The sequence below is a fragment of the Sinohyriopsis cumingii genome, chromosome 13 (genome assembly GCF_028554795.1).
Source record: "Sinohyriopsis cumingii isolate HCF-2022 chromosome 13, ASM2855479v2, whole genome shotgun sequence".
In the NCBI taxonomy this organism is placed as follows: domain Eukaryota; kingdom Metazoa; phylum Mollusca; class Bivalvia; order Unionida; family Unionidae; genus Sinohyriopsis; species Sinohyriopsis cumingii.
Window position 1 is genome coordinate 10,638,016 of NC_142973.1, and position 19,239 is coordinate 10,657,254.

At 36.9% G+C, this 19,239-nt stretch overlaps 1 protein-coding gene across 2 annotated transcripts in view; it reads right to left on the bottom strand.

Moving 5' to 3' along the window:
• LOC149784934 (nuclear pore membrane glycoprotein 210-like) overlaps positions 1 to 19,239 on the bottom strand; it is a 260,195-nt gene that overhangs the window by 63,420 nt on the left and 177,536 nt on the right. For both annotated transcript variants that reach the window (XM_089978566.1, XM_089978565.1), the window contains one exon: positions 6,411 to 6,542. In XM_089978566.1, coding sequence (XP_089834692.1) covers positions 6,411 to 6,542 — 132 coding nt within the window. The remainder of the gene's footprint in view (positions 1 to 6,410; positions 6,543 to 19,239) is intronic.

The following is a 19,239-nucleotide window of genomic DNA, read 5'->3' on the forward strand; positions in this document are numbered from 1 at the left end:
GTAACCATGGGATAACCAGAGACCAATAAAATTGAATAGTCAAGTTATCTCCTCTGCAGGGATGCTGCCAGGATTTCAGGATGTTTGTGTGTGTGTGATCTCCAGTGAGGAAGTGGTGGTGGTGGGAATAGCCATTGTTAAATATCTCCCTAACACATATATCTGTCACTCTTTCTTACTGTTCCACTCTGTTACAGCTCTACTGAAATCAAAATTCTCTAAGAGATGTCATCTCTAGTTGTATAGCGATTATTACTGTGAGGTCATTGGGCATGGTCACGTGGTTGTGGTGGGGTCTTGGTTGGGATGGCATAAAGACTACAGGTTTATTCCATATGTGAAAGCTAATTATGATGTTGTCAAAAGAAATAAAAAATTTCTAGCAATTCACTTGGACTCGGATACTTGATTCATAGTCAATGAACAGGTTCTAATATTGATGTGTTTATTTTGGAGCTATGTTCCTCCATCACATTCAAGATTTGGATATACCAAAGGTGAAATTGGTACAGTTGCATCCTAAACTACTATCGTGGCTACTTCAAATGTTATTTACTTTAATGCAAGAACTCATAGCTTCAGTGATTTTTGAGTTAAAAAAATTAATTTCTTCTCAAACAACTCAAATTGGTGCAGATTACATTGTTTTTTAATGATACGGTGAGAATTCTTGATGTGTAAAAATTGCACAAGAAATAAACATCAAATCAGAAAATTACTACCACTGGGAAAATACTAATAGGAATATACAGAAATAATGATATAATTATTTAAGTAGAATATGTGGTGACAATACGAGCGCTAGTTCTACAACTTTGTGCAAAATACATCTTGTACAACTATTCTGTTGTTTCTAACAGCACTGTAATATGGCAATAATTTCTGTCCACTTTTTACTTTAGTCCCTTGCTAATTAATAGGTTCAGATTGTACAACATTAAGCACATTTTACCTTTTGACAATAACACATCATTATAAATATTTAGATTGCAGGAAAATAGAAGTGAAAATTTTATTAAAAGCACTGGTACCAGTAAGACTAAAGGAGATGCTAAGAAAAAAAAAGAATCAGAATGAACAGATTAGTAGTGTAGTAAAGAATCCATATATCAGAATGACATCAAGTACTTTTTATCAATTTCATCATCAGTTAATGATACTGCTTAAAAATGTATTGTACTAGATAATATACTTTTTTAGTTATCCATTTTGCAATACAAATACCAAATGATGGCTTGGAACTAAGTGCCAAAAGGTCTGCAGAAAATACCACCATGATCTATATATATGGAAGAACTGAACATAAACAGGTCAAATTTGATCCATCTTGCTTTGAGTTTACACAGATCAGTCAGTCTCTTATGTTTAATGTCATTAAATTTTTGCACACAGAGAGCATGTACATCATTTGGTCATACATCTGCATATGATACAAAAGTTTGTCTTTTTATTCTTTTGTTGCTCAGTGGTTCTGCCAACTTGAGATCTACACACACTATTATGTTGTATGGGGATTCTCTGATGTTCCTTATGAGCATTAATCTGTTAATTGTTCCTGAATTTAAGATGATCCTCCTCCTTGATGTACAAATATTATTCTGTGCTGTAAAGTCCTTTCATTGCCTGCAGTCTGAAACGCATATACATAACTAGCTTGAATAAGTTACTGTTCTTTATTGTTGTACAATTTTCAACATCTCACATGTATGGCTCCATGGGTATTCTCTCTTGAATATCTCTGTCCCAGAAAGAAAAGTTTTGAACCAGAGGTCTCGTTAGGATTTTCAAACTAAGAGTCCATGGCGTGCAATTTGGTAAAAATATGAGTCCCATCAGGAAAAGTTGCAGTCCCCTCTCAGAAAACTATGCCAATTATATTAACTATTGGTTGCCAAAGAGTTTAATTTCTTCATTCTTTATAATACTGACATATTTATAACACTGACATAGCTCTTGCTTGTCCATCAGAGTCTGAATTTTTTCGATCAAAGGAAGGTCTTATTCAAAGCACTAAGCTAGGCATCACACATTTTCATACACTTGGCTAATGTCCCTTTCAAATTATCAGTTCTAGCAACTTTAGCCCTCTCCTGAATCTCACAATCTTCGTCAGTTTGCCGTTGAACCCCAAAGTACTCATTCAAGTCTATGTCTCAACATGTCATGATTCCGAGGTCACGTGCACTGCTTATTCCGCTACACTCGGTAATGAACACAAGAACGAAAGCTAAAGTTGTTTATTTGATGTACTGTTATAAATGACCACATGTACATCTCGGGGTATTTCTGCCTCTAAATTCAAGCACTGTAAATATCAGTAGATTTTCCCACCCATCTGCCAGTCAAAGCCTTTGATCTCGCCGCTTAGCAATTGCAGCATGTTCTTTTGATGTACTCTTATAATGGTGACGACGGGGGGGGGGGGGTTCAACCACCAAATTCTGCCATTGTAAATATCATCACAGCTAACTGATCAACACATTTTCGCACTACATGTATGCTGGTGACTGAAGAAGGACTGGCAAATATTTGAATTTTACCGCCCGCCTAAATAAAAAAAAAAATTGGCGTCCAAATACGCGTGATTATAAGCGTTTCCGAGACCACTGTCACTTTTCACTAACATGAGCCCTGCCAAATATTCACTTCCTTGAATCAGTGTTTTGCTGCCTCTTATGCCAGATTTTTCTCTTCCATAATGCTGTATTAGGCTTTTAAGTCCAACATTCCCATAGTCTGCTTGTTTAGACATGGGTATATTTAATAAATATAACCGGCATATTGTCCATCCAACACGTACATCGGACTCGCACTCAACATCAATTTTGGGCTCAAAATCACACACTGGTATTTCCAGTGACATTTTTCTAATATCCAACAGACCGATATACATGAAATTCATTGTCATTATGTCTATCACCAGCCAGTATTTGCCGACTGAAAAACGTCGTCTGAAGACAAACCGTGTTGTGATTCAACCATTTTGGTTTTCTGTGTGGCCCTTATTGGAAATACGCATTTGTAAAACTTCCACGATGAAAGTAAGGCTAAAACTCTATAAAATGCCTGTTCCAGGTCCATTGAACGAATCAAATTCGTTTAACAGCCATTCATGTCGATATCTGGATGTCGCATCAAACGTTGTGAGACAGCTGCGGCAGCGCGAATTACGTCGCGAAATGCTCTTTTCAAGTTAACAGTTTAATAAAAATTGCATACTGCGCAAAGAACATTTTTTTTAAATATCCGCGGCGTTGACGTAATTTGCCGAACGCGTATCACTGCTTTAAAAGTACGCGAATTCGTACAAAGTACGTGCACTCGCGTGTACTGGCATAATTTTCTGACCCAATGTTTCATTCACGTTAGACCTCTAGGAGGGGGGTAGATGCGATTTTAAATATATATTCGGTTTTTTTTCTTTCTTCTATCTGACAAAACCCACCGGCGATTTCTCATTTTGTTAGTACAACCCACAACAGAAGTGATTTTCCTAACCAACCTTCCACTGTCAGAATTAAAATAGTTCGAAACACAACCTCCTACAGAAGTTATTTGGAAGTGCCGTCCCCGAGGGGCATATATGTTTTACTGGAACAGCCCTAACGTGGATTTTGAGCTTGATCTGATGTTTATTCTGAAAAGTAATTTTTTTGGCTTCCTATTAAAATATGCTCTACAAAAAGCATACCCTAGTGAAAATGTGACTTAAATTTCAGCAAAATCAATGAACATTTCTTGACGTTCACTCAAATGTCCTTTTTCACTAAATTTATGGTATTTTAGGAGATTTTACCAAAATTTCTGAAAATATTAGTGAAATTTTGTGATTGAAATTTCACTGACTCTGCCAACATTTCTGAAAATATCAGTGTAAATTTGTGATTGAAATTTCACTGAGAGTTTGTCAAAAATTCTAAAAATATAGTGATATTTTGTGATTGAAATATCACTGACATTTTAGTAAAAAGATATCAATAAGACAAAATAAAATTTATTTTTTGTTTCTTGTACAATGTGAATGATTTTCAGCAACATTTATATTCCCTGTTTCTGATAGCTGTAATTGTATTGTTTATTTTGGGCACAATAACTTCTTTCCACATCTTTCTGTGTTACATTTCTTTATCAAATTTTGTTATTATTGTTGTTGTATTTTTTATAACTTAAACTGGATTTAACTGCCCTCAAACAAGTTTTCTTGTTTTCTGTTTTAAATCAGAATTTTGCTTTTCTCCTGACCTGAATCTGATTTTCCTCGATACGGACGGACCCTTTTTGTAATATCGTCACTGAAACTTTTTTTAAAATAATGCTCTATCCGGTCCCATTCCACAACGAGTTTTCTTATAAGTATTTGTTCTGTTTATTATTTAAAGGCTGATCGTTGTAAAGAACTTTCTGATTGGTCAAAATTTTGTACTTGCCCAATGAATCATTGCGTAACAGAAACTGATGGGAATGCTAAACATGTCAAAATTCAGCGGGATACAAGTTTGAATAACCTTTTGAAAAATGTGTGGCAATGAGAATATCTTCAATGCAAAGTCGATGGGAACGTAATTGGTCAGTCTGTATGAAAACTGAATGCCAGGACTAGCATTTTGCTTTCTGTGCCATAAAGAGCTTCACAGTAGCAGCTAACGTGCTAAATAGGACAAGGAATTGAACGAGGATGATTTCAAAGTTATATAATTCAAAACTGATTAACTTCCAGAATGAATTGAAGGAGGACAACGTATAGATGACTGGTGGGAATTGTTGCAAAATACCCATGTCTATCAAAGATCATCATATTTTTGCGGAATTTTCTTCATCCACACGTAGAATCATCGTTCAATATCACGAGGCATTATTCTGTATATTATCAAAATATTCTAGGTGTGTTAGAATTCAGTGTAAAATAAGAGTAGTTATATCATAATAAATGTTTGTCATGGCTGCTTATGGAACAAGGACTAATTCAAGGGACCACAAGAGCATCATAGTTTGTACATTAATCAAAAATCAAGTCTGCAGTACAAGTGACATGGCAGGCTTCTAGCATTTCTTCTTTTCATGTCTCAAATGGATGCTTTTCTGTTATTTTGCATTATTTTCACAGTTGAATTTTTCAATGCAGATTAATATTTTATATTTTATATATGTTTATGTGTTCACAGATGCATGTGCATATATTCCAGGCTTGATACTTTGATTTTTAAAATCACTTAATTATTTAGTGTCAAGCCAGATTCTTCACATCATGCTGTAAATATTGTACATAACAGATAGAAGGCCTCAAGGTAGATTAGTTCTGTAACTAATTGAGTTACCTTTGCTAAATAAAGTCATTATTATTATTATTCCTAGCTCCCATATCTCTTGCCTTGGATGTCATATAATTACAACATCTGTAAAAAAAAATATTCTGCAAACTTAATATCACCTTGGTTAATAAAGTCCTCTTTAATTCATATTCATTATTAATTTGAAACCTTCTGAAATGTCTGAAAAACCTTTGAAACTTCAGTAAAATACTATATAATGATCAAAATTTTAGTGAAATCTCACAAAAGTTTTAGTCAAATATTTGTGAAATCTCATCATACTTTTCAGTGAAATGAAAAAGACTTAAGTGATGCTACCATGGATTAGGCTTTGTATGCGAGAAAGAAAATGAGAACAAGAAAAACCTAAATCTTATTTGATGTCTGTCAAAATAAAATTTATGATCCATTTTAAAAATTATTGTGAACATTTATCATTGATTCCCAATAATGTCTAAGAATCATTAGGCAGTTTAATAGAAATCTGAAGCAGATTTTTTTATCGTTTAGGCAGAAAGCGCTTAAAAAAACCCATCTGAAATCTGCCTTAAGTATGCCTGGAAAATTTTGTATGGGATGAACTATTACCAAATTCTATATGGACCATTTACAAATTCCATATGGTATATTTGCCTATTCCATATGGACTATTCACAAATTCCTAATGGCATATTGCCAAATTCCATATGGATTATTCACAAATTCCATATGGATTATTGCCAAATTCCATATGGAATTTTAATTTTATTCCATATGAACAACCTACATACCTCATGGACTAATTTGCATATTCCATGAGAATTTCCATATGGAGTACATATGGATTCCATAACATTTCCATATGGATACACTGAAATCCATAAGAGTGCTTCAACTATAGAATAAAAATGCCCATATGGATATTTCTGTAAAAAGTACATATGGATTCCATATCCAATCCATGTGGAAACTTTTGTATGGGTACCACCCACTTGGGGTCTAATGTGATCTCTGATGATGTCACAGGCCCAGAAAGAAGGGTACTAACTCATTATGCAGATTTGCATATCTCAGCCTTAATGAGTTAATGGTATGACATGCTGCAATTAGTAGTACACTGACCTCATGAAAAACAGACTGAAGATTTGCCACGGCCTTCTTATTGACTGTCCACTTGAAATTTAGTGGAGGATTGGCATTAGCAAAGGTGAATGGTGTCTCATGTTCTGTCAGTCCTACAGCAAACAGTGGCATCTATCAATGAAAAGAAGAAATGATAAATGCAATTAAGGTTGTGTAATGTTTTTTAACCTTATTCACAGACTATACGTTTAGCTTGATTTATTACACATAGAAGCATGTGATTACACAGATGCTGTCTAATCATGAACCCTAACCCAAACCTGTAAATTTAGTCTAAGAACTTAAATCAAGTTATACATATGGTCAATATACTATATATATTCATTTATACGAAAAGTCTAACTGCAAACTGCAAAGACCCTGATCTGCCATCGCATAATGCTCCAGCACATCTGGGTATGTGCGGTTTGTTTGTAGTCAGTAGAACAAAGACCCTGATTTTTTTGTTGTGCATTTTATGATGGTAGATGAGGTCCTGTTTTTGTTGTTAGTCTTAACTTACAAGTGAGACATATGGTACATGAGATATAGAAATGTATTAATATGAAATTTAGTCTAAGAACTTAAATCAAGTTATACATATGGTCAATATACTATATATATTCATTTATACGAAAAGTCTAACTGCAAACTGCAAAGTCTAACTGCAATGAGCTGCAGTTCATTAGATGTTGGATTTTATCTCACAATGCCTAACTACATTTACATCCCAAGGTCACATCATAATCAAAGCAATAAAAACATGCATGACTTGGTCGGTTGAAGTCATGCTAATCAACTTAAAATCAGATGGAAAAATGTAAATCCAGAGATACTTCAATTGATCCCTTTTACTAGCATACAAAATTGCTCTAAATACATGTAATATATATTTTATTTCCAAATTATCTTTACTTTATACGTCATTAAACAATTATGTTACCATCTGAAACATTATTTCAGGAATGAATGTGGTGATTCATTTTCGAAAAGCATTATCTTCTATTATTTCAATTATTACCATCAGTGGAAAAATATCCAAGGGAGATAACTACTATCAGGGCAGATTATTTACCTACATCTGAATTGAATATTAACATAAAAATGCACCTACTTTGTTATAACCATACAGTTTCTCAATGTTATTAGTAATACTAACTGTGCTTGGTGAATAATAATGGATACTTTACTATATGCATAGATTGAAATCATTTGCTGTACTGTCATATAACAACCAGTAATGTCAAACAGCAACATCGGTGAGTAATGCAAAATCTTTAGTGCCATGTGATAAACAACTGACATGAACTTCATTAAACTTGATGAATAATACAACAGTATAAGGCATATAATAGTAAAGTTACCTCATACATTCAATATCAGATAAACAAGAGTTTGAGATCTAATTCAGCAAATAATTACAGACTTAACATATGACAATATTGTTGTACTATGATGCTGCTAACAGATATTATGTCACACTGTTCCATATTGTATTTATAACATAATAATATGCTAAAACATGAGTGCCATGAATGGCACATAATAAAGCAGCACAATGAAAAGTAGACCTCTGTGTAGGGTATGGATGATGGAAGTAACCAACATGTCTCAATACCCTTGACATTTGGTTTTAACCTCAACTTCATGTGTAGAAACCATTCATTTCTTATTATACTGACCATGACCTCTGACCTCAGAATATATATAGGTCTCCTTATTATCCTAAGTGCAAACCATCCACAAAGTTCGATCAAGGAACTCACTCAAGAACAAAAGCAAAATCAATATTTTGGCATATTTTTTGAAGCACAATCAATATTTTGGCATATTTTTGGAAGCACAATGATTTTAAACTTGGACATTTTGATCCTGATATCAAAATATCTCTTCCAGATTTTAAGTCACATATTTGCCAGTCTATATGACAATGCTTTGTGACCAGAAAATCTTAGCTTCGTCTTATACTCTGAATCGATTTGTAAATGGATTTTCTCATCTGAATCATTTTATCATATGTCACATAATTTTTTGTATGGAAAAAATTCTTCCAGTAGGAAAAATAGTGTGTAAAAAATATTTAATTTTGGGGAAGACATTGTGTATGAAAAAATATAGGACCCCACATTAAGAAGGATTTTAAATTACATGATTGTCAGAATTAAAAATTAGTGTACATCATATGTAATTGTGCTACAGCAGTATATACCAGTACCTCCGGTGGCCTAGTGGTTAGAGCATCCACCTTGGATGCGGGAGGTTGTGGGTTCGATCCCCGGCCAAGTCATACCAAAGACTTACAAAAATGATACTAATAGCTGCCTCGCTTGGCGCTCAGCATTAAGAGGTGAGTGTTAGGACTGGTTGGCCTGGTGTCAGGATAATGTGACTGGGTGGGACATCATGCTACATGTCTGTGGCATGATGCCCCAGTGCTAGACATCATTATAAACTGTCACACTGCAGACATCGTAGCGATATGACTGAAAAACTGTTAAAGCTATGTTAAAAATCCACACCACACACACACACCAGTAATATACGTTGTTTAAATTTGATTACATGTATTAGAATTGACAAGTTAGAAGATGTATAACCATGACAAAGTCAGATATTCCATCACATTTTCTTCTTGCACCTCACAATCAAATAAAAATTATGCCCCATTATGCGAAAGAGAGAGAGAGAGAGGGAGGGACATAATTTGACAACTAAGTATCAGCATTGTTCACTTACCTGATGACTGTAATGTTACTTTGTAAAATTGCAGTACTATATTTCATTATCAATTAATACCACTGGCTTAGCAATTCCTTTTAGTATTAGTTAACACTTCCATTGTCCAAGAATCACATGGCTTTGTAGTGGTATTTACATGCTAATTAAATATGCTACCCCTGTAGTCAGTCATTCCAAGCTAACACCTGTAATTAGTCATTCCAAGCTAACACCTGTTTCAGGTTAAAATTGGACAGACCAGATCAGATTAGTGAGGCTATCAATAGGGAACCCATAGTATTATGAATATGGTACTGTATAATATTAGGAAATATTGATTACTCATGTAAATTTCTCAATCAGTGTCAGCAATTTAAAGTATGAGCAAAGATCAATCATGCCACCCAAGCAAGCCATGGGCAGCAAAGATCAAAAGCAATTGCAGCCTAATTACATCAATCATGCCACCCAAGCAAGCCATGGGCAGCAAAGGAGCAAAGTGACAATGATGCCAATATGGATTATGTGGAGTGAGATTCACTCACATCACTCAATTCCAGTTACACTCTGACTTGTTTTAATTTTCAATTTGTTTTCTGTGGTAATATATGAGGACCTCTAAACAAATGTTCTAGAAAAATAGAACAAAGAGGTAAAATTAAGACATATTTTCCTTCCCAACAAAGGAAATGCGATCTGGTTGAGTCCTGCATGCTTAAAGGACACCCAGGTGCCAAGTCTTAGACTTGTCAGACATATTAGATAAACAACAACCACGACCTGCCAAAATTCTTCAGCACCTCGTAGCGCAAGGAGCAAAAAACTGGGGATATACTAGGTTTACAAAATGGGGGTAGGGGGCAATACTTTCTTTTTGTGAAGAGATGTTCCCCTCTACAAAAATTACATCACCATTGATATCAAAGGGACAAAAATGTGGGTTTATGCCCTTCCCAGGCCCTTTGCCAAAGCCCTTGGTGAGAAGAAAAAAAAATGGAAATTCATTTTTCTGGTCTACCCCTAGAGGTGCTCACTTGTGAACTCCAAATAAAGGTCAAAAAGAAAAATGGAGTCAAAGTGCATATTAGTTACATGGCAAAAAATTGGGCTTCTCAACAATTTACACAGGAGTATGGGTACTTAGTTTCTCTGACAATGACGCTAAGAAAATCCCACCATTCCTATATGTACTAGGGTTTATGATAAAATCATGGTACTGTGGGTGTCAATACCACAGGAAATACAATCGCTGCGATGTGACAGGACACCTTCCACGAGATTGTCAAACCCCATGGCACAGAATTCATATTCAGCGACCATCCAAAAACTGGATGATGCCACAGAGATTGCTCTTCAAACAATTCCCGACCCAGGGGAAGGTCTGGAGAATGTGGAAGGGCAGAATAAGACCATAACTACTTATGTCTTGACCTCATCTGAATCGGATAAAGATGGCTCCTGACGTACAGTGTGAGGTCGAGATAGAGACATATTTCTTCCCAGGAGAAATGGATAAAATGGAAAAGTCCTGATAAAACAAGCACAGCTGAAAAGAAAAAAGCATGACAGAGAGCAAAAAGGCAAATTAGAGCTAAGAAACAAGAATTACTACTAAAACAAAAAAAAAGAAAGACTGTACCCTACTTTGTGTTAGATGAACCGAAATTCAGGGATTGGGTTCTGCAAATCTCAGATAAAATTTTAGCATGTGACAGTGTGACAGAAAGTCCTGATCACTCACAGCAGGAGGGACCAACCACAGCAGAGGACACCAAACCCATGGAGGAAATGGTTGACATAAGGAACGTAATGGAGCCCCCAATCCATCCTCAGGTGCCTGAGGAGGGGATACCCCAGGAAAACTCAAATCCACGTACACAAAATTTACAAACATCAACATCTAAAGTGCCACATAAATGTATGTTGATATCATCGACACCAAGAACCCAACGGAAGCTGAGGTGATCGATTTTATCAGGAAGCACAAATTGCCTGATAAAAAGTGCACCAAGTGATTGAATCTCATGCACATCGGAAAACAGTCCCAGGTGATAGCCATGACAGAATATAAACATAAATATGCAATGAATATATATATATATATATATATATATATATATATATATATATATATATATGGTTTATACATAAACTAAATATGTTATTGATAAATCTCAATTATTAATGATTAAATGATCATATGACTGTGTAATACATTTGACATAGATAAGACGGAGGAACTAAGCCTACAAATCTTAAATGTTGTTGTTGGCATCCGTTAGTCTCGAGAGACGATGGAACTGCGCCCATGAGAGATGTCCCGGTTGGTGGTTGTGCAGCGTCTGCTGTGGCTAAGTAGTCCAATGCAGGAGTAGCAGTCCCTGCTGCACTTGAAGGTTGTGTCAGGTGTTGGTTGAAGCTGCTTCTTCTTCCTCTGCGATCGTCTTTCATCAGCTAGCAAGCGTTGCTTGTCCTCTCCAGCTTTCAGACCAGTGATCAGAGCATGTCGCCAGCCTGATCTGACTAGAGCGAGCTCTTCCCAGGTGTTGACATCAATATCAAGGGTTTTCATGTCATGCTTACAGACATCCTTGAAGCGGAGATGTGGCCATCTGATCGACCTTTTGCCAGAGGTGAGTTCCGAATAAAGAATGTCTTTGGGGATCCATCCGACGTGCATGGCCCAGCCATCTGATGCGGCGTTGGCGGAGGATTGTGATCATGCTGGGAATCTTGGCATGCTCGAGTACCTTGTTGTTTGTTACTCGATCGCTCCAGGTGATCCTGAGTATGCGCTGGAGGCATCACATGTGAAAGGCGTTCAGTCTTTTCTCTTGTGAGGCATACAGAGTCCAGGTTTCACTGGCATACATGAGAGTGCTTAGCATGCATGCATGGTACACGGTGATCTTAGTGTTCATGGTCGGCATGCTGTTGTTCCACACTCTGTGACAATCTGGAGAGAGTTGTTGATGCCTTTACGATCCGCTTGTTGAGCTCAGCATCGAGCGAGAGGTTGTTGGTGATGGTAGAGTCAAGATACATGAACTGACTCACCACCTCAAGTTCGTAGTTGTTGATGATGATGCTTGGGGGGGGTTCGTGTCCTGAACCATCATGTTTGTTTTCTTTGGGCTTATGGTTAACCCAAACTCAGCACATGCTTTAGCAAAGCGGGCCATCAGTCGCTGAAGCTCAGCTTCTGTGTGGGTGGCTAGAGCAGCATCATCTGCGAAGAGCATGTCCCTGATGGTTACTTCACGCACTTTGCTCTTTGCCTTCAGTTGTGCCAGGTCGAACAGTCTGCCGTCTGATCGTGTGTGCAGGTAAATCCCTTCTGTGGACATCCCAAAGGAGTGCTTGAGCAGGACTGCGAAGAAGATGCCGAAGAGCGTGGGGGCAAGGACACAGCCCTGTTTAACTCCACTGCGGATGTCAAAGGGGTCGGATGTTGAGCCATCATACTGCACTGTGCCTTTCATGTCATTGTGGAAGGACTGGATCATGCTTAGCAGCTTTGGAGGGCAACCAATTTTCGCCAGGATTGTGAAGAGTCCGTCTCTGCTGACCAGATCGAATGCCTTGGTGAGGTCTATAAAGGCCAGGAAGAGGGGTCTGTGTTGTTCTCTGTATTTTTCCTACAGTTGCCTGACAGAGAAGATCATATCGATTGTGGACCTCTCTGCGCGGAACCCGCACTGCGACTGTGGGTAAACTCTGTCAGCAAGCGTCTCCAGTCTGTTCAGGATGACGCATGCGAAAACTTTACCCACGATGCTGAGAAGTGATATGCCCCTGTAGTTGTTGCAGTCGCTTCTGTCGCCCTTGTTCTTGTACAGGGTTATGATGTTAGCATCTCTCATGTCCTGTGGCACTGTCCCCTCGTTCCAGCACTGGCAGAGGAGGTCGTGCAGGTGTGTGAGAAGCATGCTACATCCACACTTGATGAGTTCTGCTGTGATGCCATCCTTCCCTGGGGCTTTACCTAGGGACAGTTTCTCTAAGGCCTTCTTTAGTTCGTCTACAGTAGGTTTCTCGTCCAGTTCAGCCATGAGAGGGAGGTTTTCAATGGCATTGAGGGCATCATTGTTCACGCGGTTCTCTTTGGAGTACAGTTCGGAGTAGTATTCCACCCAATGCTCCATCTGCTTGCCCTTGTTGTGGATGGTATCGCCTGTGGCAGACTTCAGTGGTGCTGTCAGTTTCTTCGTGGGACCCATTGCTTTCTTTATGCCATCATACATGCCTCTGATGTTTCCAATATCTGCTGCTGACTGGATACTCTGACAGAGCTGAAGCCAGTATTCATTGGCACACTGCCGTGCTAATCTCTGCACTTTGCTTCTGGTAGACCTGTATGCTTGTAGTGTCTTCTGACAGGGGGATCACTTGTATCGCAGGTGAGCACTGCGACGCTCTTCTATGGCTGGCATGAGTGTGGCAGAGTTAGCCTCAAACAGTCATTGTTCTTTGATTGCTTCTTACCAAAGATCCATGTGGCTGTGCTGTATACAGTCTCTCTGATGTAATCCCATCTTTCTTTGGCACTGCCGTTGGGGGGGTTCTGAGTCAAATGTCTTGGAAAGAGCATATGTGAATTCCTCAGCCTTGTCTGGATATGATGTCTTGCTCACATCAATGCGTGGTTGACCCTCTTGCCTAGAGCGGTGGATCTTCTTTGGCTGAAGCTTCATTTTGCAGCACACCAGCGAGTGGTCGGTGTCATAGTCAGCACTGTGGAAGGTACGGGTAAGAAGCACACCCTTCATGGCTGACTGTCTTGTAATGATCAAGTCCAGCCGGTGCCAGTGTTTAGACTGGGGATGCCTCCAAACACTTTATGCTGTGTCTTTGTCTGAAAGAATGAATTGGTGATGCTGAGTTCGTGGTATGAGCACATCTCTAGAAGGCGCTGCCCATTCTCATTCATCTTCCCAAAGCCAAACTTGCCAAGACAGGAGGGCCAAGAGTCATGATCGGCACCCACCCTAGCATTGAAGTCGCCCAGCAAAATCAAGTTCTCTTCCTTGGGAATTTTGTCGATGAGCGAGTTTAACTCATCATAAAACTCATCCTTGGTATCTGTGGCGGATCTTAGTGTGGGAGCATAAACACTGATCAGGTTGACAGGCCCGTTTGTGGTGTGGAGGCGGAGGGATAGCAGTCTTTCATTTCCTTGTTGGCAGGGTTCTATCATTCTATCATAGACAAGATGGAGGAACTAAGCCTACAAATCTTAAATGGTGTAAGCGCTAAAATTTAAAAGTCTAAAGAAATATTCACAAACTATGATATAATTCATATACAGGAGACACATGAGAACAGATAGTTAAAAAAACTAGAAGAGGACCTAGATGCCGTAGTTTTTGTAAGCAACCACCCAACAGAAAGTAAATCCAGGGTGGCTACTATTATATGACGTGCCATCAAGGGTTTAAACCTTGAAGAGAAAGAAATACCAAATGAACTACACGGGAGACTATTAGATTTATGCCTGAACAATTGGAACCTTATTAATGTTTATATTCCTGTATCTACAACACTTTGCCTTAGCACCATGCATTACAGGCGGGGATTTTAATTGGGTAGCAAGCGAACTAGACAGAAGCAAGGGACTACTAGAATCAGACAAAAACATTAGGTCATCTTACTAAAAACCAATAACTTCTTAGATGCTTTTAAATATATAGATAAAGATATAAGAAAATACACTTACAAATATGCCGATACCAGGAAAAGTCATTTGGATACCTTCTATATTTCTGAAGGTTATTCTGAAGCAATTATCTATTGCACTATAATATCGAACTCAATTTTGGACTATAAGCCAGTCAAGCTTGAATAGAATTAGTAATACAATTAAATGGGGACAAGGATAATGGAAGATGAACAATGCTAACCTAGTCAAAGGCGATTATGTGAGCATTGTTCATCTCCGCTTAGATGAACTCTGTAAGAATAACTCTGGAGATATCATGCAGAATTGTGAGAAAATGAAAACAGAGATAAAAAAATTAACCAAGTATTACAGCAAAACGAAAAAGACACATAGAAAATGGATAAAAGATAAACTTCTAGAAATACAGAAAAGGGAAGGACAAAAAGCTGAAGAAGACAAAAAAAAATAGAAGACCAATGGGATAAATTAAAGAAATGCACAACACAAGGGATTAAAATATGGGCAGGGAAAATTAGTGATATATATACAAAAGGAAGGGGCTTATATAAAAGGCTAGAGATAAAAGAGGAAAACATAGGAAAACAGTGAATAAAAATTAATGGCAATGTATACACTAACAAGGAGGATTTAGAAGGCACTAAACAGTATTACTACAAAATTTATGCTACCCAAAACATTAATCAAGACATAATAAATAGCTCCACAACAAAATATAACAAAACAACTGAGGAAGCAAAAGAGTGTTGTGATAAGTTTATCACAGCAGAGGAGATTTATAAAACAATCAGTAGTTTAGAGAAAGGGAAATCACCTGCGTCTGATGGACTTTCTAGATTTTTATATAAAGGTTCAAAACAAACTGATTGACTATCTAGAACTGCTTTATAACATTTTATTTAGAAGGGAAATGCCCAAGACTATGAGGGAGGGTATCATAACATTAGTTTTTAAGGGGAAGGGGGAATAAGATGAATTAAAGAATTGGAGACCAATCACTCTACTAAATACAGATTACAAAATTTTGTGCAAAATCATTACAAATAGAGTGAAATCCTGTATTGAAACAATTATAAATATCAACCAAAGCTGGGGGGGGGGGGGGAAGAAATATTTAAAACAATATGCTGTTAACTGGAGCAATAACAGATTTATTGACAAGTAGTGGAGAGAAAGGAGTCATGTTTCGATTTGATCAGGAGAAAGCCTTTGATCAGATAGAACATGGTTTCATCGAAAAGGCTTTAGAAGCATGTGGATTTGGTAGGAATATTATAAACTGGATAAAAGCAATGTACAAGAAAATAACCTCAAGGATAATAATAAATGGGGTACTGATGGGGGACATCCCAATACAAAGGTCTGTGAGGCAGGCAGTAACTGGTGGGGAAATCACCTTGGTCTTCCCCCAAACTTAACTGAAAGATCGTGTTAAAGCCTTAGGGATTATTTATGGTAGAAAATCTATTCACTTAAACTACCAACTAGCACTGAAGAAGGTAGAAGATCAAATTGAAATATGATCATACATACTACTAAACTTAATCAAGCGTATCAAGGTTGCCAAAACCTATATGTATAGCCAATTGAATTATATTACAAAAACAGTGGACTTGATGGAAATAATGTTGACTATAATAGAACAGAAAATTATAAACTTCATATGGAACAAACAAGTACACTATCTGTAAAAGAAATTTATATAGAGGTCAAAAGATGAAGGGGGTTTAAGTGTTATAAATTTGTGCTGCAAACAAAAGTAATTTATTTTAAACAGATTACGGCGTATTAAAAGCTCTCCCCAACACCTGTGGAAAGAACTATACATTTACTTTAATGGATATTTATGCCGTTTTAACAATGACACATACAAAAATAATAGATTAATTAAACTGTTAGAACCACAGTTATGTTGTAAATGGATAAGGGAAATAATATACATATATAGAGACAAGGGGAAACTATGGCTCAACAAAAATTACAAAAAACATATAAAAGCTCATTAATGAAAACACATAAAAAGGACAAATTATTAGTAGAAGTATTAAATCCTAGAATAAATTGGGGGGTGGGGTATATGGAAAAGATGGGCAGGTACATCTATACAAAGTAGGATGTTCCTACATCTGCATTATGTTTGGTTAACTGGAGAGATTGCCTTTAAGAAACACATAATTCATTTGGTCCCACTGTGTTGCTTATGTCATAAACATACTGATTCTAAGAAACACATTATACTGAATGTCTAATTACAGCGATAGATAGGCACAGAATTTCGAATTTACTTTGCGAGAAATATGGGATGGTGGGGTGGATTCAACAAACCTTTTGTATAGAAATGAAGTAGCAGAGAAATATATATAGAATTAATCAATTACATATCCACAACTATGAAAAGTAGAAAACTATAAGGCTTGATTTATACTAATTTGGAGGTCATCCTAAAAATAGGATATTATAATGAACAGATCTTTGTTCTTTCGAAGCCCCCCCCCATTCAGAACTTAGAGTCTGTTCATGACATATAATATATAACACTAACCAATAAAACAAACTAAAAAAAACTAAATACAGGAAGAATGCAGGCACTTTAAAAAACAATCTTATTTGTTGGGAATGGAGAGGTTGCTGTGCTTGCTAAGAAAATTAGACAGCATACGAAATGGTCATTCTTGTGATTTAACCTAAATGGAGTCCATTAAGGATATAATTAATGACTCTGAATGAGTATGGTATGAATTGCATAGTTTACATTTACTGTTTAATTTATTAATCTCTCTCTCTTTGACAAAAGCTTCAGCTAAACAGAGGCAGTAAGGTACACAATCCCCTCCAACAAAAAAAAAATCATGAAGAGCTGAAATCTCTCTCTCTCTCTCATATCAAGCAATAATATTTTTATTTTGATCACAAAGTGCAAGAAAAAATGCGATGGAATATGTATGCTTCTCTCTGTGTATATCTCTTCATAAAAGAACTGTGGACAAAAGCATTCTACCATTCATGATGACTGAAAATTGAATGCTGAACCCTTCTTCTTGAACTCTGATTTTTTAAAACTCCAAAATCAATAGCTTTTTTCAGCCATACAAAAAATTCAAAACACCCATAAAGAATGGTCCAGTTATGTGAAACAGACCTAATGTATTTTTGTGCAGAAAGCCACGTTTTGCTTTGTAGTGACCTTTGAAAATTTTATGACCCAAATTAGATACACTATCTTATCCCAAATGCAAACTATCCACAAAGTCTGGTAACTGCAGATGGAGGAGATCCCAAGGCAATGTGCGAAAACCATATATCTTCTTGTATGTGAAGTGACCTTGACCTTTGATCTTTGGACCAAAGGTCAATATGGTTCTAACCTATCCTCAGTGAAACGCAACGTTTCATAACTGCAGATGGTGGAGTATGAGTGGTGTAGAAACCATTCTTCTTCATTCAGCCAGTGACTTTGATCGATGATCTTTTTGACTCCAAAATCAACAGGGTTCTTCTTTACCCCAAGTGAAAGCCATTCACAAAGTTTAGAAGCTGTAGATAGTGGAAAACTGCAGAAACAAAAATGTTCACATTAAGTATGCCAACCCCGCAATCCCCCGAGAGGTATAAGCATAATTATTGCCATTATAAGTGGCAAAAAAGTAATTTGGGCGTATAAAATCTAACCTATATATTACAGCAGGCATGATAAGATACATTTTTACGACTAAACTGATTCTGCAGCTGGTCAAAATTCTTGTCACAAAGGGCAAAATCTATATGGATTAGAACCAGAATGCAAACACAGAATATGCTGAAAAATTATTTATATTCAGTATTCATTTCAACTATTCTACATGTGAAACTTCCCCTAAATTATCGTGAATCGAAATTCTGCAGTGATCATGGTTAGGTGTTTAGAGTGCTGTATTACATTACTTGCATATTCTTCTTTTAAAGTTTATAAAGTTGTGTTGATTTGTCACTTTTTCTGATCTGACATGTTTTGACATGAGCCATCTTCTCTAACATTGTCTGTCATATAACATCACGCAGACCTGTCAACCCTGATGAGCCCATCTCAGTAAGGCAGTTGATTTTGTTCCATAGGATTGACAAGTTTTCAGTAAGGTGTAACAAAATATCAATAACTGCTATTGTAAAGCTGGAAAACATAATTACATAATTAAAAGTTTGACACAGTGACGATAAACATTATGTTCAACTGAAAAGTTTGTAAAAGTTTGCATAGAATTTATTTACCACTAGTACAGTTGCACAAACCGGACCTCCTGCCACGAGACATAATCAAATTGGCATGTGATGTCCAATAAACGTAACTGTGTCCTTTCCAGCTTTATTTCACAAGAATCTGAAAACTCCTTTTTATTCTTCTGTGTTGATTATTACTACTTTTCCAAAAGCTTAATTTACCTTTCATCTTAAAATTGC